Genomic DNA, 23,892 nt, shown 5'->3' on the forward strand with positions numbered 1-23,892 from the left:
GTTTAGCATTAGTAGATAAAATAACTCTTTATTGAAAAATAAACAACATTTTCCTTTCTAAATTCGTACTTTTTTAATAGAACACTTATTGGAAAATACATAAATAAGGCACTTAAACATACGACTAGGTTTATAATACCCAAATGCAGTAATAAACCACTTGCAAGCACATTTATCGGAATCATTCTGGCAATTACATATAAAAAGTTCTACAATTAAATAACATTTACACTTCATCGTCTTTGTTCAAACTTAACCGAAAAGAGTTGAGCACTTCACCGAATTTGACCTTCTGCCTTCCTATGGTATCATTCTTGTCCAATTTGGGACTTTTGGCTATACTCTCTGTGCTTGACACATCTGTATGGTAGGACTCTTCTGGAGTCGGTGGATTTGACTTCATCAGCCTAGGCTTTAGAAGCATCGGACCACCAGCAGCAAATATATTCTCCAACTTGCTCTTCAAATCTTCTCTACTCATACTCGTTTCTTCTTCACTTTCACTCTCTTCAGCCTCTTGTTCTTCTTTATTTACTGGCCGTAAACTTGGTCGAGAAGCTGCCAGTAGTTCCTTTTTCATGTCTAAGAAAATCTGAGGTCGTTCACGATTCGTCATATCGTATTCAGTATTCTCTATCACATTGCCAGTGGAATGTGACCGTCTGCCTGGCTTAACAGTCTGTTCTTCGTCGTGATCTGCTATTTTAGTTTGATATATTTGCGACAGCTTAGACATGAAGTTTACCTGTCGGTCACTACCAAATGTGATGGTAGTGTCATCTTGAGAACTGTTAGATTTAATGCTTTCTCTATGCTTCTCCTCTTCTTGATCTGATACTTGAAGTTTCTGTTTGGGTCTAGAAGAAATGGTGTGCGCTTTCTTAAAATTAGGGCTTATGAATAAATTTTCATCATAAGGAAAAGGTGGGGGCTCTGGAATGATGGGAATATCTTCTTTGATTTCCTCAACAGACTCTGTTAACGCCGTTCTATCTATAGTGTCTGAGTATCCAGACTCGTCAGTTTGAGAATTGGTATCGCTGTCATTGAAAGCGGTAACTTGTTCGTGTTCATTTTCTTCGTTTAGAACTTGTTCGTTGTGATCATCCTCTTCACTTAACTTTGGTAGGTCCTCTCTGTGGACTTGCGCTATCACATCATATTTAGATAACACTTGATTACCCAACGATGCATCTGACCCGGCATCCGATAACTCACTAAGGCTCTTTCTATGCGGTATGCATTCGGGTGATGTTGAAACTATTATTACATCGTCTTCCTTTTCCGTCATTTCTCCATAGGTATCTATTCCTCTCACACTGTATGTGTCTTCTTCTGCTTGTAATACTTGATCAAGCAAATCGATTATGTTAGCTTCTTTTTCGTCACTATTTTCTATAATAGTAGCCTGTTGCACTATCACTTCCTCCTGGATGACATTTCTTACAACTTTTTCCTTCAATTCGAAAGGACTGGCTGGTCTTATTTCGCTCATTTCTTGTTCAGTGTGATGGACCTCGCCTCTTTTGTTACTACTTCCAGCGATAGTATCAGGAGGGGTTGGGGACTCGATGATGATCTGAACAGGAGGTTTCCCATTCTTGTGTGTGTGCGTATCATCGTACATATTCCGCTTGTAACAACAGATGCAGATAAAATAAACAACACTACCTGTAAATAAAACATTATTTTAAGTTTTTACTGCTAACGTTTAATTTTCTCTGCTTAGTAATTTAAGAATGCTATGACTGAGCTTAGCTGAAGAAATAAATTAGTTACCTAAAAGGACCCAGATCCCGACACGAATCCAGGTTTGCACGTTGATCAAGACCATGAGGCAGATATTGATGTAGATGCTTAGACACGGGATCAGTGGAACTAAAGGAGCCTGGAAAAAATCAAGAATGACACTAATTATGCAAAAAACATTTATCGACAAATAGTACCTACTACCTACATTACGAATAGTGTGTAGTAGTGCGAAAGTAAGAAAAATAAGTGCGAAATAGAGGAAATGTTTTAAATTTATTTATTTATTTAAACTTTATTGCACAAAATTACACAAAAATGTACAAATGGTGGACTTAATGCCAAAAGGCGTTCTCTGCCAGTCAACCATAGGGCCAAACAGAGATTCAATACAAATGGTTAACACGAGTATGTAACGAATTTCCTTTTCGCGCGTGTATCGTACGACGTTTTTCAATACAGATGGTCCTCCAAAGTTTCAACCTGACAAGAAATTAACCACCTCTCGCACTAGTGCGTAAAAAAATCACCATTCTAGTTTGCTATTCGACCAATGTCCGTTGGCTGAAAGCTCTCAATATAATTTTTTTCTGAACTGGATGTCGATTTAGATTTTTCTGATAAGTGCTTAAATCCTTACTAATATTATAAATGGGAAAGTGTGTGTGTCTGTTTGTTTGTCCGTCTTTCACGGTAAAACGGAGCGACGAATTGACGTGATTTTTTTAGTGGAGATAGTTGAAGGGATGGAGAGTGACATAGGTTACTTTTTGTCTCTTTCTAACGCGAGCGAAGCGGGCAAAAGGAAGAAGATAACATGAAATGTCAACATTACTTACCATAAAAGAGACTTTCTCCTTGGTCTGCGGCTGCATCATTATCACAAGCATCAGCATCAAGACCACGACATGCAGCGCGATGTACCAGACGATACTGGTGGTGATGTGAACCGTCACCAGCACAGCGATCACCGACATGAGTACTGAAAAAGTTTGACAAGCTTGTAATAAAATTTACAATGTTCGTTTTTGTCAAATTTTGCCAGCAAGAGATGTCAAGAACTATAATAAAATTGTAATGTTGTGTTATGACGTTCGGGTTTGATGATGGAAACCGAAAGTGACATAGCTACTTGTGTATTAAACTCTACCGGCGTATCATGCTTCCAATTTATCATTTATCCACGTGGATAAGACATCTCACACTGACATACTTGCCAAAGCGTGACGGATTCTTTATCCACATAGATAAGTGGTAAAATTGGAAGCATGATACGCGGGCTGGGCCTATATGGTCGCGCGATAAACGATAAAACGTCAGGCCACTTACAAATAGTGTGAAAAGGACGTCCTGACGTTTTATCGTTTACGAACGACCATGCTTGCCTGCCTGTTGTTTGGTAAATAACACAACCTCTGAGTTTTGGCAATAATTTAAAGAAAGATGAACGCCTTTTCACCACGTACGAGTACAAACATTCGGACGATCCTATAGTAACGCTTAGGACCCACTTGCATACGGTGAATGAAAGCGTACAGTCATCCAAGAAAGTGGTTTACCACTTTTCGACTTTATTTCAAACACATATGGTCGAAAAGTGGTAAACCACTTTTTTGGCTGACTGTACATTGCGGTAGATTTTTTTTGTGCTGAATTAAATGTATTCTCAATCGTCCGCAATATACCTAACTAAAATCGCATGCGTGATGTTGGTACGCCGTGTAAATGGGCCCTAAATTTCTTTCGAGCATTTGAAAAGTAACAAATTGTTTGTGTATGTACATACCTATATTACAGATAAGTTACGTGGAAGAGTAATGTAGAACTTACGGTATAAACTCAACACAATGTTAACCAGTCGTGAGCTGCTTTCGGTGGCTTCTCGACTCCCACAGCTTAACATTTGCTTTACAATGCCTTTCGATCCAGTTGCGACTTTTTCTGAACGATATCTGTAATGTAGCGATTTACAATAAGTAAAAGAAATAATAAGTTCGTGAACTAAAATATGGCCGAGGGCTACTCGCGGTTCAATATTGAAATCTTTCGCTTGCTAGAGTATCAATATTGGCACGTGCGGTTAAACAACAACTTTGCCCCCTTGTAAAACAAATAACAATTACCTGAGTATTATAATACATGAAGCGACAATGGTGTACGACAGGAGGGTACCCACACACATCATCATGACCAACGCGTGTAGTTCTAGCAGACCTGCCAATAAAGCTGAAACCAAATAAATAAATAACATTAGTTCGAGAATAGCTCTCTAACTATAGTATGTATCTTTAGGTATGAAAATAAATATATGTAAACAAAATCTACCTTTAAAAGGATCATTATGCCCTTTGAGAGTAAATAAAAAAAATTACACGATCAAATAACAAAGTTAAGGACAGGAGCTACACATCCGCTTATTTTTTATATTTGGGTGGTTGGGTTAACCGACAAATGTTACCCGAAAAACCACAAATTATTTGTTTAAGTTCTTTTAAATACCTACGTAAAAGTACAGAGTACACATCTCCAGTAGACCAGCACCGATAGCATGGTCGCGCGATAAACGATAAAATAAAACATCAGGCACTATTAGTAAGTGCGATAGGGACGGCCTGATATTTTATCGTCTATCGCGCGACCATGCTTCCCGTGCAGGCCGTCCTTATCGCACTTACAAATTTTTATCATTTATCGCGCGACCATGCTTGCCTGCCTGAGAGAAGTCAATCAAGGCAGCCGGCAGGGTAAGGTCATATATTATGTATAAATAAAATCAGCAAAATCTAAAATATTTATATGTTACCTATGACAACAGACGGTATGAGTGTTCCAATGACCGGCGATTTCTTGTTCTTGCTGATCCTCTTGAACCAGTGGAAGAACAACCCGTCAGACGCCATGGCGTACAGCAGTCGCGGAAGGGGGAATATTGACCCATACAAACTAGAAAAGAAGTAATTAATCTTTGAACGCCAATAAAACGCCAAGGGACAGTCCTTCGGACGACGTTGAATAGTGGGCATGCCATACTTCTCCCCCTCCCCCCTCTTAAATGCAGGGAGGCTCTCGGTGCCTCACGGTCTGAATCTACTCAAGAACACCCCAAGCAATAAATGCGCCAACTTTCAGCACATAATGCAGGGTTCCCATACATGAGATTGCAAAAGCATCTCTATGAATAACTGATGGGCTGATAACGTTCCTTGAATAACCTGGATCTGGTAAATTTAATAGGTACGTTGAATCCTAGGATACCACCATTATCCATACTAATATTATAAATGGCCTAAATGGGAAAGTGTGTGTGTGTCTGTTTGTTTGTCCGTCTTTCACGGCAAAACGGAGCGACGAATTGACGTGATTTTTTAAATGGAGATAGTTGAAGGGATGGAGAGATTGGAGAGTGACATAGGCTACTTTTTGTCTCTTTCTAACGCGAGCGAAGCCGCGGGCAAAAGCTAGTATTCTATAGTTTTAATATATGTACTTATTTTAAAATATGTATCAGTTTATCGAATTCATGAGTATCATGACTTCGAATTTGGCACTGACATATTCGCTAACGTCTAAAAACCTTAATTCTGTAAGTATGTATACACTGTGTTTTTATTGAATTCCGTTAACTTCGGCATATAGTTAGGTCCACAGATGTCATATATACCATAGATCAAGCAAACGTATCTACTTAGCGTGTCAAATGAACTCAGTGAAATCCACTGAGTTGTCCGTCTTTACTCGCAGCTTGCAGCTTTCGGGCGTCAATTTTTGTAAGTTGAAGTCAACCAAAACATAAAAAATGCCTCGTTACGTGATATTCAATTGCAACAACACAAAAATTATGAACAATCAAGAGCCTGAGACATATTTAAAATTACAGGCAAGAATCAACTTCAGTACAAAATTTGACACGCTCGGCCCCTATACAAATATATGAATTTGTTTCTTCTATCTAAATTAAGTTCTGTGGTTAGGTCCATTATAGGAAACAGAATAGCATCGTGTTTTTAATTCGTGACTTTTTTCTGGAAAATACCATACATCTGCGATAGATGTTACATCAATTGCTGTTAAGAAACAGGCTTTGTTCGATATGCGATTGGCATATCATAGTTTTGACACTTACTTAGTGTGAGTTTGTAAAGCCCGTTTCTCAACAGCAATTGAAGTAACATCTATAGCAGGTGTATATTTATTCATTCATTCATTTATTCATTAAGTAAACTGTTTTGCCATGTTTAGACACTTACTTAGTGTGAGTTTGTAAAGCCCGTTTCTCAACAGCAATTGAAGTAACATCTATAGCAGGTGTATATTTATTCATTCATTCATTTATTCATTAAGAAAACTGTTTTGCCATTCTGTTTCCTATAATGGACCTAATTCGTGACGCAGTTAAGTGAATTCAATAAAAACACGGTGTATACCCACAAGATGTCAGTGCCAGGCAAGCTCGTGGTAAGGCATCAGGAAGTGTCATTCTGATTCACGTGGGACTCACCTGGCCGAAATGCCAAAGATGGCACCGACGAGCACCACCCACCGCCCCCAATCCCAGCCCACATACGTAAACGCCGTCGCCACTGACGCCAATGAATCCTGAACAAAAAAATATTCTAAAATTATTGCAAAATTGAGTATCATACTTAACAGTAGAGATGGGCCGAATATTCGGTAAATATTCGGTATTCGGCAAGTTTTTCAATGTTCGTATTCGGCCGAATAATTCGGTTGCTTTGCCGAATATTTACCGAATAAACAAAGTAAATAAGTAATGAAGATCTTACGTATTCCACTGGATAATAAGCTCCTATTTTAGTATATTTTTAAGGAACTGCTAAAAAGAGAGAAACCTGTGTCAAAATATATATACAATTGTTTTGTAAAAAAGTTCAAAAACCGTAGTTTAAGAGTTGAGAAGAGCTCAGAGTTGTTTTAACTAAGTTTAAGTTATCCTCTAAATGATAAAAACATAGTTGTAGTAACATATGTAACCATTATGAATCATTTAATAGTTTAAATTAACATCCCGTTTAAAAATATGGCGTAACCGAATATTCGGCCGAATGTTCGTAATTCGTATATGTATGAGGGCGACCAAGAGTAAATAGGTGCTCCACCGTAGATCGCATCATCACTTACCATCAGGTGTGATCGTGGTCAAACGTCTATGTAACTATTCATACTTAAAAAAATATCCACCAAGTCATACAATTTTAGGAGACATATTTTTGTAAAACGCGAAGCCCCGCTACGCAAGGCTCCTATATCTTTTGGAACAGTCCCAAAAATTTAATTTAATTTATTTACAATTATTTATACATATCACTTACGTACAGTTTTCCCTTGACTTGATTTGTCTAATGATTAAATTTACTAAAGGTTAAGTGGAAGAGATCCCTTAAAGGGATAAGTTCGCCTTTGTACTAGTGATAAGCTCTTTTTCTTGTGTGTTGTATTATTGTCTGGTACAATAAAGAGTTTTACTACTACTACTATCATCAAAAGCTTACAGTAGGGCAAATTTTACAATCTGCCACCGACAGGCCTAAAGTGTGTACAAAATTTAGTTCACGGGGAACGAATGAGCTCACTCTTCGATACAGGGTACGTAGCCAAATGCACAAACGCTTACGATAATATCGTAGCTAGCAATCTCTATCACTCATCGGGATTGGCGCAACAGAGCCAAGACTGCGTTTAGTGCGTTTCAATCGGCGTCTAGCGTCGACGATTGTCATTTCGGCTAGGCCAATACATTAAAAAAAAAAGTTTTTTTTGCAAATATTAAATTTTTGGCACAGGCTTTTATCGCCGACTGTACCTTTCTTTCAACAGTCATCTACTGCTCTCCGAGACGTTTCTAAAAACCCCTTGATGGGGATACGACGTTTCATAACAGAGTTCCTATCATCACCTTTCTGCTCCATCATCAGATCAGCTCCATGATACCGTAATATTGCATTGTCACATGATTTACATATGTGTGCAAAATTTCATCTCAATCGGAAACCGGGAAGTGGGTCAAATTTAGCTTCTACGTTTTGACGCACACTAACATACCTACTATAAGCACACCTCGGACACTGGCGATCAAATATATGAAAGAGGCGCGTTCCTAGCACACATTCAAAGCTCGTGTAGGTGAACGCGTACCATGCTGGTATGAGTGAGATATGACAGGTCGACTGTTCGCGTTTTTGGCAGGCGGTAACTGTGAGGTAACCGAGAGGGGGTGGGCGGTACTTTCAGCGGGGAGCGGGAGTGGCCATACTGTACGATAGTACTCTTTATTATACTGTACTATAAGTAACAAGGCAAGTTGAATAAAAGCTTGTAAAAAATATTCAGAAAATAGACCACAGGGCACTTAATGAATGTCAAATTTTCGCTTACATTTAGGGTGACTTGTGATCACCGTCGTGATCCTGAATAATAGATAAGTACTACTAATAAACAGCCTACTGGCTGACTGTATCGTTTGATTAAAATTACACTTACATGCAAATAGTAAGGCACCATCATTGTGACCACAATGGACACGCTAGCGTAGCACAGAAACACTGCCAGCAGCGTGAAGAGAATGGCCTGCGGGATCGAACGCCGAGGGTTCGCTACCTGGAAATATTGGTTAGATATTAGAAATCGGTGGACCAAATAGGCTACTGACTGGTCACCGCCGCGCGCCGATTAGCCGGGGCACAGGTAGATCAAAGAAAAGATGACAGGATGACCTCGACGCATTTTGCAGCGACATTTTGTGGCGGAAGAAAGGGGAGGCTTTTTCCCAGCAGTGGGACACAAAATTGGGCTAGAAAAAAAAAATAGAAATCATCGTTATATGCGCTGGTGGCCTAGCGGTATGAGGCAAATATGAGCGTGCGGCAGGGCGGGGCATGCTGCGTGCATGTCAACAAGCAATTGAAGCTCATACTTGCGAGTGTCCTGAGTTGACGCTGCATTAATATTATGCACGCTCGCTCGCCCGCCCCGCCGAACGCTTCGCATCGAGCGTCCACTCTAGGCCTTATAAGTACTTTAACCTAACCTCTTTGCTAGTAGCGTTAATGCTGTCGAACCCCACAAACCCGTAGAAGCAGACGGCGGCACCAAGAAGCGTCCCCCGCACTCCGAAGGGAAAGAAACCGCCAGTCTTGGGACTACGAGTCATCAGTCCCACCCTCGTTTGGACGAGGGTGGGACTGATGACTCGGGGATGAACCACTTGTTCATATCGGCTGAAATACGCAAGTTTGCCATCATCCTAAGTTAACTAACCTCTTCGCTGGTAGCGTTAATGCTGTCGAACCCCACAAACCCGTAGAAGCAGACGGCGGCACCACGAAGCGTCCCCCACACTCCGAAGGGAAAGAAACCGCCAGTCCCAAACGAGGGTGGGACTGATGACTCGGGAATGAACCAGTTGTTCGGATCGGCTGAAACATGCAAGTTTATGTACAAGCGAAATGTGTACAAAACCTACAAATTCAACAAGGTTTGGAAAACCGCCAGTCATTTAGAAATGTTTACTCTGATCCGTGCAATAAAGAGTCATTTAATTTAAAATATGCCTTAAAATGGTACTAGGTGGTGTGTGTGAGTATACCGACTCTTAAAAAATGTTTCAGTACATTATGGTGCTTTCTTACCGCACTAGTGCGCAAAGTGGTTCCTTACTTGTCATGTCGAAACTTCCAAGGGCCAGTGATGAAAAACTTTGTACAATACACATGCGAAAAGAAAATTCGTAACTAACGCATTCCCGTTTCAATTTTTTCTTTTCCGCAATTTACTGTTTCATCTAAATATCACTATAGTTAGAAAACTAGAAAAGAAAACAGGTGCTCATGAAAAGGTCATTACCAGTGAAGGAGCCGGCGATGACGATAAAAACGATGACAATCATGTTTAGTGCGGTGAAAACGTTGTTCACTGTTGCTGACTCGCGGACCCCGAAGGCGAGAAGCACTGAAATACAAATGACACGCTGATATTAAATAATGACTATAGGTACTTTTACGGTAAAAAGACGCCTTTAATCATATAGGTTTTATCATAGACGATCAAGCCAATCTTGCCAAAAAAAAATCAGTCTAATTGATAACCTCCTTCTTTTTATTATTAAATTAGAACGGTACTTAATCGCGTGAAACTTACGATTTTTTGAAGTCGGTTAAAAAAGGGAATCGGCATTTCAAACACGGCGACTGTTTCAGTTTCGTTGGTGCGCTCGCCTGTGACTCGCAAAGCCAAGTGCACATGACGAGCAGCAGAGTAATAGCCGCTGGCGAACGGGCATTTAGCTCATTCCGTCTGATATCCAGATCCTTAAGTTAACGGGATTCAAACACACCAATCAGGCTATAGCAAATTCAGATTTTTCTAAAGATACCCAAGATTATGTACCTCCAAAAGCGATGACAACCCCAAACGCGAAGAAATCGAAGTAGGTCGCCAACAGGTCCCAGTGCAATGGCGCGACCGCCGTAAACCACTGCGACATGGTTTTACCGACCATCAGGTCTACATAGAGGCTGAGACCGCGAGCCACGCTCGCTGCGCCTGTGAAATAAGGAATTACACAGTCAGACCGCATGATATGGCTTCAAAGACTGTATAGAAACCCTAAGGGGAAATCAACTCATCATCTTCCTTGCGTTATTCCGACATTCTCCACGGCTCATGGGAGCCTGGCAGAGGCATCTGGTTTACGAAAGCAACTGCTATCTGACCTTCCAACCCGAAAGCTAACTAATAGGCCTTATGGGGATAAGTTCCGGTTTCCTCACGTTTTTCTTCATCGAAAAACGACTGGCAAATATCAATGACATTTCGCACATAGGTTCCGAAAAACTCATTGTTACGAGCCGGGGTTCGAACCCGTGACCTTCGTATTGAATGTGGCACGCTGTTACCGCTTGACCACCAGCGCTTACTCAGATTAGTCATCAGCTCATATAGAACCAAAAGAAAAGCAAGCGCAGGGTGCGCAAAATCTTTTCTATAATACGTTAATGACATCCCAGGTGTACCTAAGGATTCCATACAAAGAAGGTCTGAGAGAGTTTTCTTAAAAAATAATAATGTGTGCCATCCGTTGCACTCGCATTTGGGTCTTCTAAAGACACTTCTTGGGTTGAGAAATTTCTTAGGCAATAAACTATTCCGCGCTCTAGTTCTACAATTTGTCATCATCAACTCACCGAACAAGGCCTCAAGTATCATGTTCCATCCAATGATGAAGGCGAGCAGTTCTCCCACGGTCACATACGTGTAGATGTAGGTCGACCCCGCTCGCGGTACTCGCGCTCCGAACTCCGAATAGCATAGGCCTGAAATGTAATTTGTGAGTTTTTTTTTATAGCTGCAATGTTTCCAGAACTATCTTATGGCGCTCTAGGGTTCTCGAATTTTCTTGATAATTTGAACGGTGTTTTTAAACAATTTTGAAAATCACCGGTATAATCCTGACAAAATCTAGATTGGCGCGTTTATATTTAGTTCCAGGTTTATTTTTCGAGTTAAATGTACCTAACATCTTCTGCTGTCTACACTCGCTACATCAGCGATAGAGCCGCAAAAAATTGAGGTGGACGCCGGGGAGGCTGATATCAGTGATATCTAATCCAATACACAACACCTATTACAACTATTAACCTAATTTAAGTTTAAGACCTATACTAACCCTTTTTCTGCAAATAAACCATTGAGATTGAAATTGAAATATCCGTAGGTCATATTCCTCAGGGCCTTAGATGCCCAGTCATTTAACAACAGTGTGAAAAAAAGAATCTACACGCACCCGCAAACAGAGACGCAACGGCAGCGATGAAGAACGAGAGCACGACCGATGGTCCAGCGACGTCCAGCGCCACAGAACCCACCAGGTAATAGATGCCCACGCCTAACGTGGCGCTTATGCCCAGTGAAGTTAGGTCCCAGACGCTCAGACATCTGAAACAGGCCAAAACATTCTCGTTAGGATTCTTTATTTTAGAAAGTTTCCTCCCTTTTGCTAAGCCAATAAAGTAGACGTCGCTTGGATAAGCGAAAAATAATGCCCACCGGTGGCCAGCCCTTTTCTCTTTTTTACGAAACTCACTTCGCTCGCCTTCTCTCAACGAAAATATATTCATCTCCTTAAAATAATTGCCAGTTTTGACCTCCTCGGACTAGACTAGAACACCTACCACCATGCGACAGATGTGACGGCCTTACCCACCATTGGTTAGCCAGACTCGTTTATCTAAAAGTAAATTACCACCGGGTAATTACAAGCTGAATCTGAGTAGACTGCACAATCTGGCCATCGATCTTAAACTGCCTTAGGTCGCATTAAACACAGCTACCACTCCTCGTCAAAGCACCAACTAAAGCAAGTTCACCTTCTCAAATTTCCTGCTTTTATTTGATCGGTTTGGAGCATATTCCCGCTTGTGTTGGCCCTTATCATACTTTTTGAAACACCGTCTCCAAAATGAAAACTCTATATCCAACTAAAGCTAGTTTACCTTCTCAAATTGCCAGCTTCTAGCTGATCAGGTTGAAAGACCTTCCGCCGTGTTATGGCTCGCAGCACCTTGCCCGCCATTGGTCAGCCAGGCTGCAGCCACATTTGTCTCGGCTGTCACGCCACCTGTAACCAATACGCTAGTTTTGTCAACTCGATCAAACCTCCAGCAGTATTTGGGTCGAGCCATGTTAAGTTTGATAGTCTTAAGTAATATTCAGTAGGGGCAAACAAGCAAACGAAAGGCTTAGCTTAATGATAAGCAATTATCGATTCCCCATGAAGCGCGGGACACCTGTAAGTCCTGTAACTCCCTAGGATTAGCAATTGGATAACCAACTTTGGAGCGCGGGACATCTACAACTCTCTAGGGGCGGCCATTGAATTCACAGGGAAGGATGTTTTCTTGAAGATTTAAAAGCCGTATTTATCTGTCCGGAAATTACCCAAGCGTAGATCAGTCCAAAGTTTATCTGTGCGATATACAGTAGGTAAATGTATGTATATCAATTGAATCTATGATAGGAAGTGTTTGTTTATGTAGGCAAAACGATTTTCCTAAGAAATTAATGAATATACTTAAAATGAGTAGATTCCTGAAAGAGACCTAAGTAGTGACGAGCTAAGAATTTCACCTTTCTTTCCGTGAGTGTCGTGGAAGTCGACTGTGATATATAGGTTCAATTGTGGTGTGAGCGATGAGCGAGCAACCTGTCACTGCAATATCCCAATTTCTTTTTTTTTTCAGCCCCTAATCCTAAGAGCGGCACTGAAACATGACCAGTTTCTTGTGCTCTGCCTACCCCAGGTGTATGAATGTGTAGAGTCGTTAAATATATGTGTCTCTTAGACTCTACAACTCTTTTCTATCCGCACAAACTCTACAGGTACATACGCATCTAATAAACACTTACAATTAACTATTAATTCGTTATTTTCATTAATGATAATGACGAAATCGGAATCTAAATCATTTTAATTCCGATAAATGTAAGATATAACTTTGAATAGATCATAAAGATACTGATAACTTGAATCACGGCTTCAGCTGGTTTTATTATTATGAATAGGTATGTCAACGTCATAGTCATGTCATAGCGTCAGACAGAAGCAGACAGAATCAAAGACAGAATGGTCATAAACTTTGTACAGATGTGTTGCGAAAAAGGTTTTCTTCGGAAACGTTCGTATTTGTCATGCTAGTTCAGTCAATGTCAGTACAGCTTGTACTGAGACTGACTGAAATAGCATGACACGTTCGTACGTTTCCGTAAGACGCTACGATACCCCTCATTTCTCCATACAAACGCTCTCGCCTGTTTCCTCTCTGGTTTTTGAAGCTAGATCAATGGTTTTTTCAACACAGACTTTTATTATCAATATCTGTGTCGGACCGTTTTGCTTTTTTTGATATTTTTGTTTTAAAAGGAATTAGAGCCTCTCAAAGTTGGCCAAAACGGCTTAATTGAATTTGCCAGAAAGAAAGGCGTGGTATTCAAAACTGAGATCAATTTTCCAAAAAAACGAAACGGTCCGACACAGATAATTTCCTTGTCATTCCGATTTCCAAATTTCGTAACGATTGGTTAAGTTTTGGAGGAGGAAACAGTCGAGAGCGGAACCTCGATTTTTGCAGTTTTTACGCGGGATTTCGCGCCTGAGCTGCAGTTGTCCCTATCGCACCAAATTTAGGGGCGGGGCTAAGTTTTTATATACGTACACTGAAATAAAGTGATGGGAAATACTCGACATCTAATGTCGATAATCTAGTGATGTGAAAATTTATCGATATACTACGTCGAAATATCGACATACCGTGTTTGACGAACTTTTTAGTTATATGTGTGTGTGTGTTAGTACTATTATATGTTCATATTTAAAATTGGTGGTCCAAAAAAGACCAGTCTGCTCCGAGACCACGGGGACAATGCCGTCCTTGAAACGTCGGAGGTTAGTGTTTAAAACATAGTAAATACGCGATTAAGTCCCGTTTGCAATTTTAAATACATATGTGTAAAAATCGTGAAAGTTTGAATCTGTATTATAAATTCTGTGGAAATACTAAGTCCATATTTTTATAAGTATAGGTACGTAACAATTGCATACAGGTATAGGTTTATTTTATACATGCATAACTTTTCTCGTCATTGGTTTACTAGTAACAATTATAAAGTTATGCTGTATTTTACGATAGATTCCACGAATATTAGGCAACTATTTGGTATTCGGTCTTTTCAGCCATTTTGCCGAAAATTTGGTATTCGGTCATCATTGTTTATTTATTACTATTCTGCCGAACACCAATTAGGTAAGTAGCAGTGGCGGAGCGTCGATAGAACTCCATTCCCAACGGGTTCCCTAAAATTCTGTAGTATCTGTAGAAGTCCATACAAAACAGATGCCAAAAACCCCTCCGGCTTTACCAACGAAAATTTTCACACCCCGCCACTGGTAAGTAGTTATATTAGTCATATTATATGTACTTATTTACACACAATAAAAACAGACATAATATTAATAATTTAAGTCATGTTTTAAAATATTAAAAAAAAACGATGGGCCTTATTTAGTAATACATAGTTTGTTCAGGTTGGTACCAGTACCTGCCCTTAATAAGGCCCAGTGCTTATATTTCTTCTAAGTTTTATCAATCATGCCGTTTTGTATATTTTCTTCGCAGACATAGAATCAAAAAATGCCCTAAATAGTTACTTCTCTAAATAAGGCCCATCGCTCGCTTCTTAAGTTTTATAACTTTGTGTAAACATTGTGTTCATGAATTCAATCATCAATTTTTGTGATAAGTATTTATACTACGGTCTGTCGTCTAAAACACATTTATTCAGGACTATGAATTTAGGATATGGTACTCTAAATTAGAGGGGTTCAAGTCTTAACAAGCAGTGCGTCAAGGTCAATGTGGTCAAGATAGGCAGACTTTATTTCATATTAAGTTTAAAGGGACAAAATTAGGTACTTAATTAAAGTAGTGTGGGGTAGCCTGCTGTCCTACGGGGCAATAAATATTATAATGTATTGTGTTTATGTGTATTGTGTATCATAAGTACTGGGCGTTTGCGGGGTCGCCTTCCACTCTGAGGCCACCACTCAAATACTGGCGCTGTTGATAGCTCATCTTTGAAGATTATATCCGATCCATCTCTATTTCCGCAGCGCTACTTCTTGGGTATCGAAGGTTGTGAACATGTGGACACATGGGCGGCATGGGCCTTATTTCATACCTGCATCAAATAAGACCCATAGTTTTTCTGTTTAATAATACTTACTTTTTACTTTTGTACTTACTGCACGAAATTTTTGAACCATTTACACTTATCAAGTTATAAAATGTACATAACATTTCGAAACTTAATAGCCGGGCCTTGTTTGCATTGACATTACATATGCCCTTAGTAGGTAGATGAAATGAGTATTACCAACGTTTTAATTCTGCGGTAACAAAAATGCTTTGCCGAAAAGTATAAATAAGATCTAAATAATAAAAGTATATAAAGTATCTATACGTTTAAATAGCCTAGGTTTAAATTTAGCTGACAAATTAGTTAAGCATTTTTATGGTTGGTATGCATGTTGGTAACCACGAAAAAATGCACATTTTATTACATTATGATTATGGTAAGTAATTAAATAATTAAATAAATATTGGGGACACCTTACACAGATCAACTTAGCCCCAAACTAAGCAAAGCTTGTACTATGGGTGCTAGGCGACGATATAGCGCGCAGGACACCATCGCGAGCACAGACTTCTGGCCGAAAGGTGTGGTTTTTCGGCGATTCCGGGGCAACTTGCCGAATCCTACACCGGGGCAAACGACGCAACAGAGCCACGCTGTTACGTCATCGCCCAAATAAATTGTTTAGTTTTAAACTTTATTGTTTGTTTTTTTTTTTCATGTTCTTACTTACTGTTTTTTTTTCTTTTTTGTTATCTAAGTTTCGTGACGCATTGGTTTTACTGTAATGTCATGTAAACATGTTTTTACTAATAAATAAATAAATAATACATACTTAAATAGATAACATACATACAAACAATCACGCCTGTATCCCATAAAGGGGTAGGCAGAACACATGAAACTACTAAAGCTTCAGTGCCACTCTTGGCAAATAAGGGGTTGAAAGAAAACGAAACTGTGACATTGCAGTGACAGGTTGCCAGCCTCTCGCCTACGCCACAATTTAACCCATATCCCATAGATAAATACAAAACCATACTTAAATAGATAAATACATACTTATATACATAGAAAACATCCATGACTCAGGAACAAATATCTGTGCTCATCACACAAATAAATACCCTTACCGGGATTCGACGCACGACGAACGACGACGGGAACAACCGAAGACAACATTAAAATTAGGTAGTTAATTAAAGTACTTTGAAGTAACCAGCTGTCCTACGGGATAAATATTATAATATATCGCCGGTCCCAAGTAACACTGTCGGATTTGCGAAATGACTACTTTCCAGCAGAGCCAATCAAAGTTTTGCAAACAGGTTATTGCTGTATAAAATTGTCAGTTTTGTGATAGTAGTTAACATTAAAAATTATGATATTAAGTTATAAAATTTAGGAATAGTTACTATTTTTAGATACTCTTAAGATGTGCATAAGTAAAAATAAGAAAATACTCGAGGAAACCTCAGAAATAGTACAACCGAAATTCTTGCCAGGAGATTATTAAACGATTTTGTCGGATGTGTCACATACTACTTTTTTGTTTGGACATGGTTCATATAAAATGGTCGTATGTGTCACTAACGCCTTTTTTTATTGGACAATAGGTAATAATATGGGTCGCATGTGTCATTTACGACTAAATTACCTGTGTTGTGCATTTTCTTCTATAGTGGTGAAATACGACAGCTAGATGTTGTGGTTTGTGTTTCGAGTGTGTGAGCTCGCGAAGTCGGCGGTTATCCATACAATATTGTGGGTAGTGGCTAGTGGCACAAACGACCGCGTCGCCCTACCTGCGCTCCCGCTAACATTGTTACAACGTGACATCCGACATTGTAAACTAGACGCTGTGTAAGATACGACGTTCTTGTGACATATTATTTCGGAAAATAGAGAGAAATATAAAATTCTGAAAATGTCATATTATAAATTTGGATGTTTTAAGATCATTAATGCAATAAAATGAAAATGACGATTTTGTAGATCCGACAGTGTTACTTGGGACCGTCGATATATAGGTATCCATATATTTTTATTCTTTCCTTCCGGCGACCGTCCTTTGTCACCCATGTTTCACAACTAAAGAGTAAGACGAAATTGACGAGTGAAGATTCTCTGACTGAAACAATTACTTTTCATATTATTAATGTTTACCATTACACACAGAGCACAATCTCATCATCGGTAAATATTGTCAATTTTACTTTATTTCGACGTGCGTTTATCATAGCGCTCTTGAATAATACGATTTTGTAAAGAAAATATCTCCTAGATACATACTATCAATTGTGTCGCTTAGTTTCAAACTTGGGTACTTAAATCCATTCTGCTTTAAGATTGAATATATAAATAATATATATTAACCTTGTAGCAGAATGGATTTATCCAGGTTTGAAGTTAAGCGACATAATTACGTATGTAAGAAATACCTTATTTTTTGTTAAGTTACTGATGGGCCTTATTTCATACATGCAGCAATTTGGGAAAAGTGCACCTACTTAATGCACAATTGCACATGGACCCAATTTTTTGACCCATTTACACTTATCTAATTATAAAATGTAGATAACATTTCGAGACTTTTAACCGGGCCTTATTTGTATGTAGATTACAGATGCCCTTAGTTGGTAGATGAAATGAGTGTTATATACGTTTTAATTCTATGGTAACAGAAATGCTGATATGTAAGTATAAATAAGTTTTAAATAATAAAAATATCAAAAGTATCTATACGTTTAAGTACCGATACCTAGGTTTAAATTTAGCTGGCAAATTAGTTAAGCATTTTTATGGTTGGTCTTGTTCTGTGCTAAGCCTAGTATTTCTAATGCTAGGTAGGTAATATGTATACACAACCCTAGAAAATTAGAAATATAAGATGCATATGTAGCTTTCCATCTGAAAAAGGTCCTTATGCTTCATATGCAATAAGATTTTGTTTGGCAGATTTTTTGTTAGAATTCTGCTAAAAAGTTCTAATTACCTTGGAACATAATCCGGTGTCAAGTAAGTATAATAGGTACCAAATTGTTACCTAGTTAAATTTTCCTACGCTGTCACTTCTGTCAAACATGTGCAAAAAAAAAGAATAAGATTCACATACATTTTTGGTAGGTAGATACTGTCAACCAATTATGTAGAATCCTAGGTCACTCTAGAACCCTGTCGTATTGACACCGTCCTTTATCAGGGGTGGCTCACTCAGCGATCCTTTCGCCGCGCTACAAGTACATGCCGGCGGCCGCGAGTTCGCGGCCCATTCAGTGGCGACGACCTTCGCGCGGCGCAATAGAATTCAATGTCGTCTGCACGCGTGCGGTTCGTTTGTTAATGTAGGTAAGAATTTAGAATGGCGGCGTTTTGTGAACATCAAAGGAGTGAGCCTTCTGTACTTGTACTATTATATATTCTGTGCCTTTATTTGCTACAGAGTCAGTTTTACTTTTACTGTGAAAGGGTCTAGATTGGCCTATGACCTAGGATTCAGATTAATTGGTTGATTATACGTACCTACTCCTATAATATGGCTTCTCTTTGAAATCGAAAAGGTTTTAGCTTTTTACATACCTACCGAATAACTTTATTTCGCTAACAATGTGACTATCTTAAAAGAAATCATCTTTTAAGATAATCACATTATGTATAAGATAAGGAATTGTTTCTACCATTCCTTAAAACATTACAAATTTGCATTTTAGTGAAATCATTACACTTAATATCTTCACGGAGTCCAAAACATGCATCAGAAGTCCGAAACTAGACAAAATATAGAGAGCGCTTGAGCGCGAGTAAGGGCCTTATCACACTTGCGATTTACAAGCGAGGCGAGAGCGAAGCGAGCGCGCAGCGAGTTCGTCGCGAGCCCGTAACTAATTCGCAGCGAATGCGTCGCGAATTCGCCGCGAGCGCGTAACGAATACGCTGCGTATTCGCTGAAAGTGATCTGCGTCTTAGACAGTCACTTACATAATGGATTCCGACGACGAAACACTTCTGTTAGCTTTATTGCTTCGAAGAAGTAAGAAACGAAAACTAAAGCAGAAACGGCGTGTTTGGGAGGATCCATTTTTAAGTAATCGACTGCAAGAGAGCGACTATTATTTGCTGTTTTGTGAACGAATCAAAATTTTTTTTAATTTTATAAATGTCTCGATATCGATTCCAACAGTGTTTGATTGTTCCGCCATTATTGTTACTGTCCGCTCACACTCGTAGATAATAAACTACTACAAATGATAGGATTAAACTAAAGTAGGTAGAAATGAATTTTGCTGACGAAGGTACAGCATATCTAGACGCGGCGAACTCGCTACGAAATCGTTGCGCGCTCGCGGCAAGTCGCGACGCACTCGCTGCGAATTGGTAACGGGCTCGCGACGAACTTGTAAATCAAGTGTGATAAGGCCCTTAGTTCGCGCCGGCGCACGCGGGTGTGTGCGTAGGGCCTCTCTGTGGGTTCTCAGCGCGACGGCGATAAAGACCTAAAAATCTCAAATTTGAATTCGTGCTTCGGTATCGTATCCTCGTAACAATACGAAGGCAACTCTTTTCGCACTACATCTGTTCGGTGAACATTCGGTGATGAAAAAAAAGATAATACAGGGTGCCCCTAAATAATGTTTAAAAACTATTTTTTTGTGCGGCGTCATATTGTCATTATCAATGATTATCAAAATACTACTATTAAAATCCCTGCTAACTTAGATTAGGCTGACTCTACATTATACATTGTATTTTTAGTAAATAGTTTATATTTAGCAAATAACATCGCGACACAATCATACAGTTTGCTTTGGTTCAGATGTAGAGTTAATCTCTGCAGCCGTAATCTAACTGTGAAATCTTATCTCGTTTAACCTTTTCAGTTTTTCAAGCTACTATTGCCCAAACAGATACAATACTTAGAATTCGTTTTCACCAAGTTTTCACTGTATATGCGGCTCAGTTAAAATTTATTTAAAAAGCATATAATTAGATCGATATATAGAACACATACCTAGCTAATTAGGTATTATTGACAAACCTCAGCAAAAGATACATTGATTATAAAATGAAGTAGACAACAAGCGATCTCTTCTAGACAACCTTTGGGTAGCGGAAATAAAAAAATATAAGTTATATGAATAACAATGCCTTGAATCTTCTGTTTCTGGGCATACTTATGAATTTGTCCTAGAAATAAGGAGTGGAGGCATACAGTGGGAGAGAAAGTGCAAGCTTTTGGAGACCAGAGGCGTATGGATCTCGATGCGAAACGCGACGAGTTAAAGGCCCGACCACCTGCGGTCACAGATTACGTTTCGTTGGAGAGGTGCTGACCTGCCGTGAGTGTGGTCGCATATTCACGGCAAAAATGGGCTATGCCAGTCACCTGAGAGCTCACGATCGTCGCTCTCACTAACCGGTACGAACACAGTCGCCGAGGCCGAAACCGGCCGATGATGATGATGACGGCAATAAGAAGGCAGTACAAGAATTTACTTGAGACAAATTACAATATAGCATAGCTCTTATATAGGGAATTAAGGCACTTTTAGAAATCATCGCGGTATATTAAGTTGATGCACTTTCTAAGGATTTCTAGCTCAGTTCAACAAAATTACACATAACCTAATCCTCCTTAAAACAATAAACTTACAAGAATTGTCTCCATTACCCAGATCTCGCGAACGCCGAGTGGCATGCACGCCGAGATATTACTGATAACGACTGATAAGAGATGGTTCAGGAGATATTAACACCCTGAATCGACTCGTGATTGTGAAACCATGCCTTTTGAAAGAAATCGCTCTTTGGCGATTATACCGCGGTCACATTTTTTTTTTCACCACACCTGTCTAATAAAGGTTCTCTTGATTCTTCAAAAACGGATGACAACTTTGCATTATACCCACAAAAGGACAAAGCGATTTTATACAAATTTAAGTGATTCACTCGATTACAAAATTTGTTTTACCTTCGTGCCTCTTGAAACCATCGCAACGCTCAAATTCCGCTTTTTGAACACTCGCTACGCTACGTTTGCGGTTCAATATTGGAATATTTCGCTTACTCAGGTCGGGTGTCATGGTGTCAATATTAGCAAGTGAGGTTAAACAACAACTTAGCCCCCTTATAAAACAAATAACGTATAGTTTCGAATTTGTTTATCGTATTTTTATTAGGTATTTCGGATTTAGTTATGTGTCTATTTGTGCTTCATGATTGGGTAGGTAAGGTACCTATAGTACCTACCTACTAGAGATATGAATAATGCCGGTCGGTGATTGCTCCTAACCTAAAGTATCTAAGCGATTCTACCTGTACATAATAATATGTACCTGTATCTGTATGTGTAGCAGTGGCGTAGCGTCAATACAACTCGATTCCCAACGGGTTCCCTAAAATTCTGCAGTATCTCTAGAAGTCCATACAAAACAGATCTCAAAAACCCCTTCGGCTTTACCAACAAAAATTTTGATGTGTAGGTATAATAGAATTATGTAGATACCTTAATTTTTCAGAAATTCCAACGTTAATAGTCACTGTGATAATCGTATCGTTTATTGTACGATCTTATTAGCGATATAAATGAACACAGTTAATTAACATTTTATTTTCACTTCCACAGTAGTTTCATTTCATAACAACTGAAAAACTGGTTACATAAATACGTTTTTCACTTCAGCACTTTCAAAATGGTTTAGTTCAGTTTGTTCAGGCAGTAGGTAACTAACAACTTATTTTTGCACAACCTATTGTTTTTAGATATTATTACCACCGTGTAAGCACGTACAATACTGAATTCTTATCAGATACCGTAGAGTATACTTATCTTCACCCATTGTACGTATATTTTTGTACTTAGCGTTGCAGCAACAGTTAGTATTGGAATGATAACGATTCATAATGAGCTGTTTTTCAATAATAATAGAACCTAGTTTTGTATTGACAAAGTATTTAGGGATTTGTAATAGAATGGAATTTGTAAAGTGATATTCATTGAGATTAGGGATGGAGAGAGATCTACTGTACTTTTATTACATCTTATTGAAAATGAAAATGAAATGAAAATGAAATATTTATTTTTCAAGTAGGCATATTACAATGCGCATATGAACCTCAAATAAAGCTACGCCGGCTCTAACCCTACGCCTTCGAGAAGATTTCAGTCCCCCCTCAGTTGGGAGGGGGGGAGGAAATCTTATTGACACCGTTAGATTACTATGGCTGCTGCCGCCGTCATTCATGCTCCTTAGTTCATACACACAATGTAGATATGTCTTTCCAATCACGGAAACCATTTCTGGACCTTTGACAGGCGTGAGAGGAGTCGAAACCAAGATGTGGATGTAATTTTGACACTTCGAAGCGAAGAAATGTGACTGAGCGGATGCTGCCCTTAACCGCGAGATGCGAGATACACGCAGAGGCATCATTAATGAATCATTAATGTACACGGTCGATCATTAATAATGATCGACCGTGTACATTACTCTGAAACATCTAAAAACACCATTGCAACAAGTTTTCGACTCGCGTTAGGCCCGCGGCTCTTGAGTCAAAGCGTTTGCAAGAGCCTTCGAGTCAAATGTCATTATTATAATCAAATTTCAATGAATAACGATCAATCCAATTAAATTCCAAACCCTCGATAGCGCAAATAGTACCCATTATTATTTTCATAAAACTGATAAAAATGTTATTTCTATTGATGTTAATTAGCTATCTGATTAAATTCTTGGCATATGAGTTCATAATTAGTACAGGGTACCTATACCTACTTTAGCTACTTTAATATCAGATAATTTTTAAGAAAAAAAACCGCCGCCTTTGGGGTTCTGGTGAAAGCGAATGCGAATGTTGGATTATGTAGAAATGTGTAGGTATTTTTTTAAACTGCTTTTAATGCTTTAATTATTAGATGGCAACAAAAATCAATATACGTATACCGGTAAGATTTGAAGAGTTTCCTCAATTCCTCATTAATCCGATTATAAGAAATCGAAGCTTGACAAAATTTGACTTGAAAAGTCAATATGCTTAGAATAGAATAGAATAGAATAGAAAATATTTATTTGGCATACAGAATACAGATACATAATAAAAACAAGTACATAATACTTAATAACTAGTACACCAAATAGGATGCCACTCAGCGAATACCGTGTCTTATAGACGTGGCACTGGTTTTCAGGACACCCAGAAAATTAATAACTAGATCTTATAACTAAACAGAACGTATGATCACTTATAGGTACAGAAACTATGTTAGAGAAAATGTGTGTGTGCTTAACAAATGTAACTAAATAAATGTGACTGTTCTGAACTTAAATGCATGCTGTTCTTATAAAAATACCGAAGTCACTATAAGTGTGCCGTTCAGATTTGAGGAATTCGGTTCTGACCATCATCCGCAGTTCCACTGCACCAAATGTCACTATTCTG

At 38.9% G+C, this 23,892-nt stretch overlaps 1 protein-coding gene across 1 annotated transcript; it reads right to left on the reverse strand.

Moving 5' to 3' along the window:
• Positions 1–48: 48 nt before the first annotated feature.
• Positions 49–22,227, reverse strand: LOC125230571 (cationic amino acid transporter 2-like). Its single transcript, XM_048135765.1, has 15 exons — positions 21,956–22,227; positions 12,258–12,382; positions 11,549–11,700; positions 10,950–11,078; positions 10,153–10,308; positions 9,610–9,714; positions 9,025–9,182; positions 8,248–8,364; positions 6,248–6,345; positions 4,553–4,692; positions 3,873–3,975; positions 3,580–3,701; positions 2,589–2,731; positions 1,780–1,888; positions 49–1,671 (listed from the first exon to the last, which is right to left on the reverse strand). Exons 2-15 carry the CDS (start codon positions 12,335–12,337, stop codon positions 227–229), a joined length of 3,057 nt encoding a protein of 1,018 aa, XP_047991722.1. The 5' UTR covers positions 12,338–12,382; positions 21,956–22,227; the 3' UTR covers positions 49–226.
• Positions 22,228–23,892: the final 1,665 nt, after the last annotated feature.

Source organism: Leguminivora glycinivorella, chromosome 10 (assembly GCF_023078275.1).
Source record: "Leguminivora glycinivorella isolate SPB_JAAS2020 chromosome 10, LegGlyc_1.1, whole genome shotgun sequence".
Taxonomy (NCBI): Eukaryota; Metazoa; Arthropoda; class Insecta; order Lepidoptera; family Tortricidae; genus Leguminivora; species Leguminivora glycinivorella.

Bases quoted from the DNA above. Each gene is read 5' to 3' on its own strand.
- LOC125230571 (XM_048135765.1), bottom strand. From the start codon at position 12,337: ATGGCGGGCAAGGTGCTGCGAGCCATAACACGGCGGAAGGTCTTTCAA. The intron at 9,715-10,152 runs GTACATAATCTT...TTTGTATTTCAG, and splicing joins GGTTGTCATCGCTTTTGGAG to TGCTTCTCGCCTTCGGGGTC. The intron at 3,976-4,552 runs GTAACATATAAA...ATTTGGTTTCAG, and splicing joins CATACCGTCTGTTGTCATAG to CTTTATTGGCAGGTCTGCTA.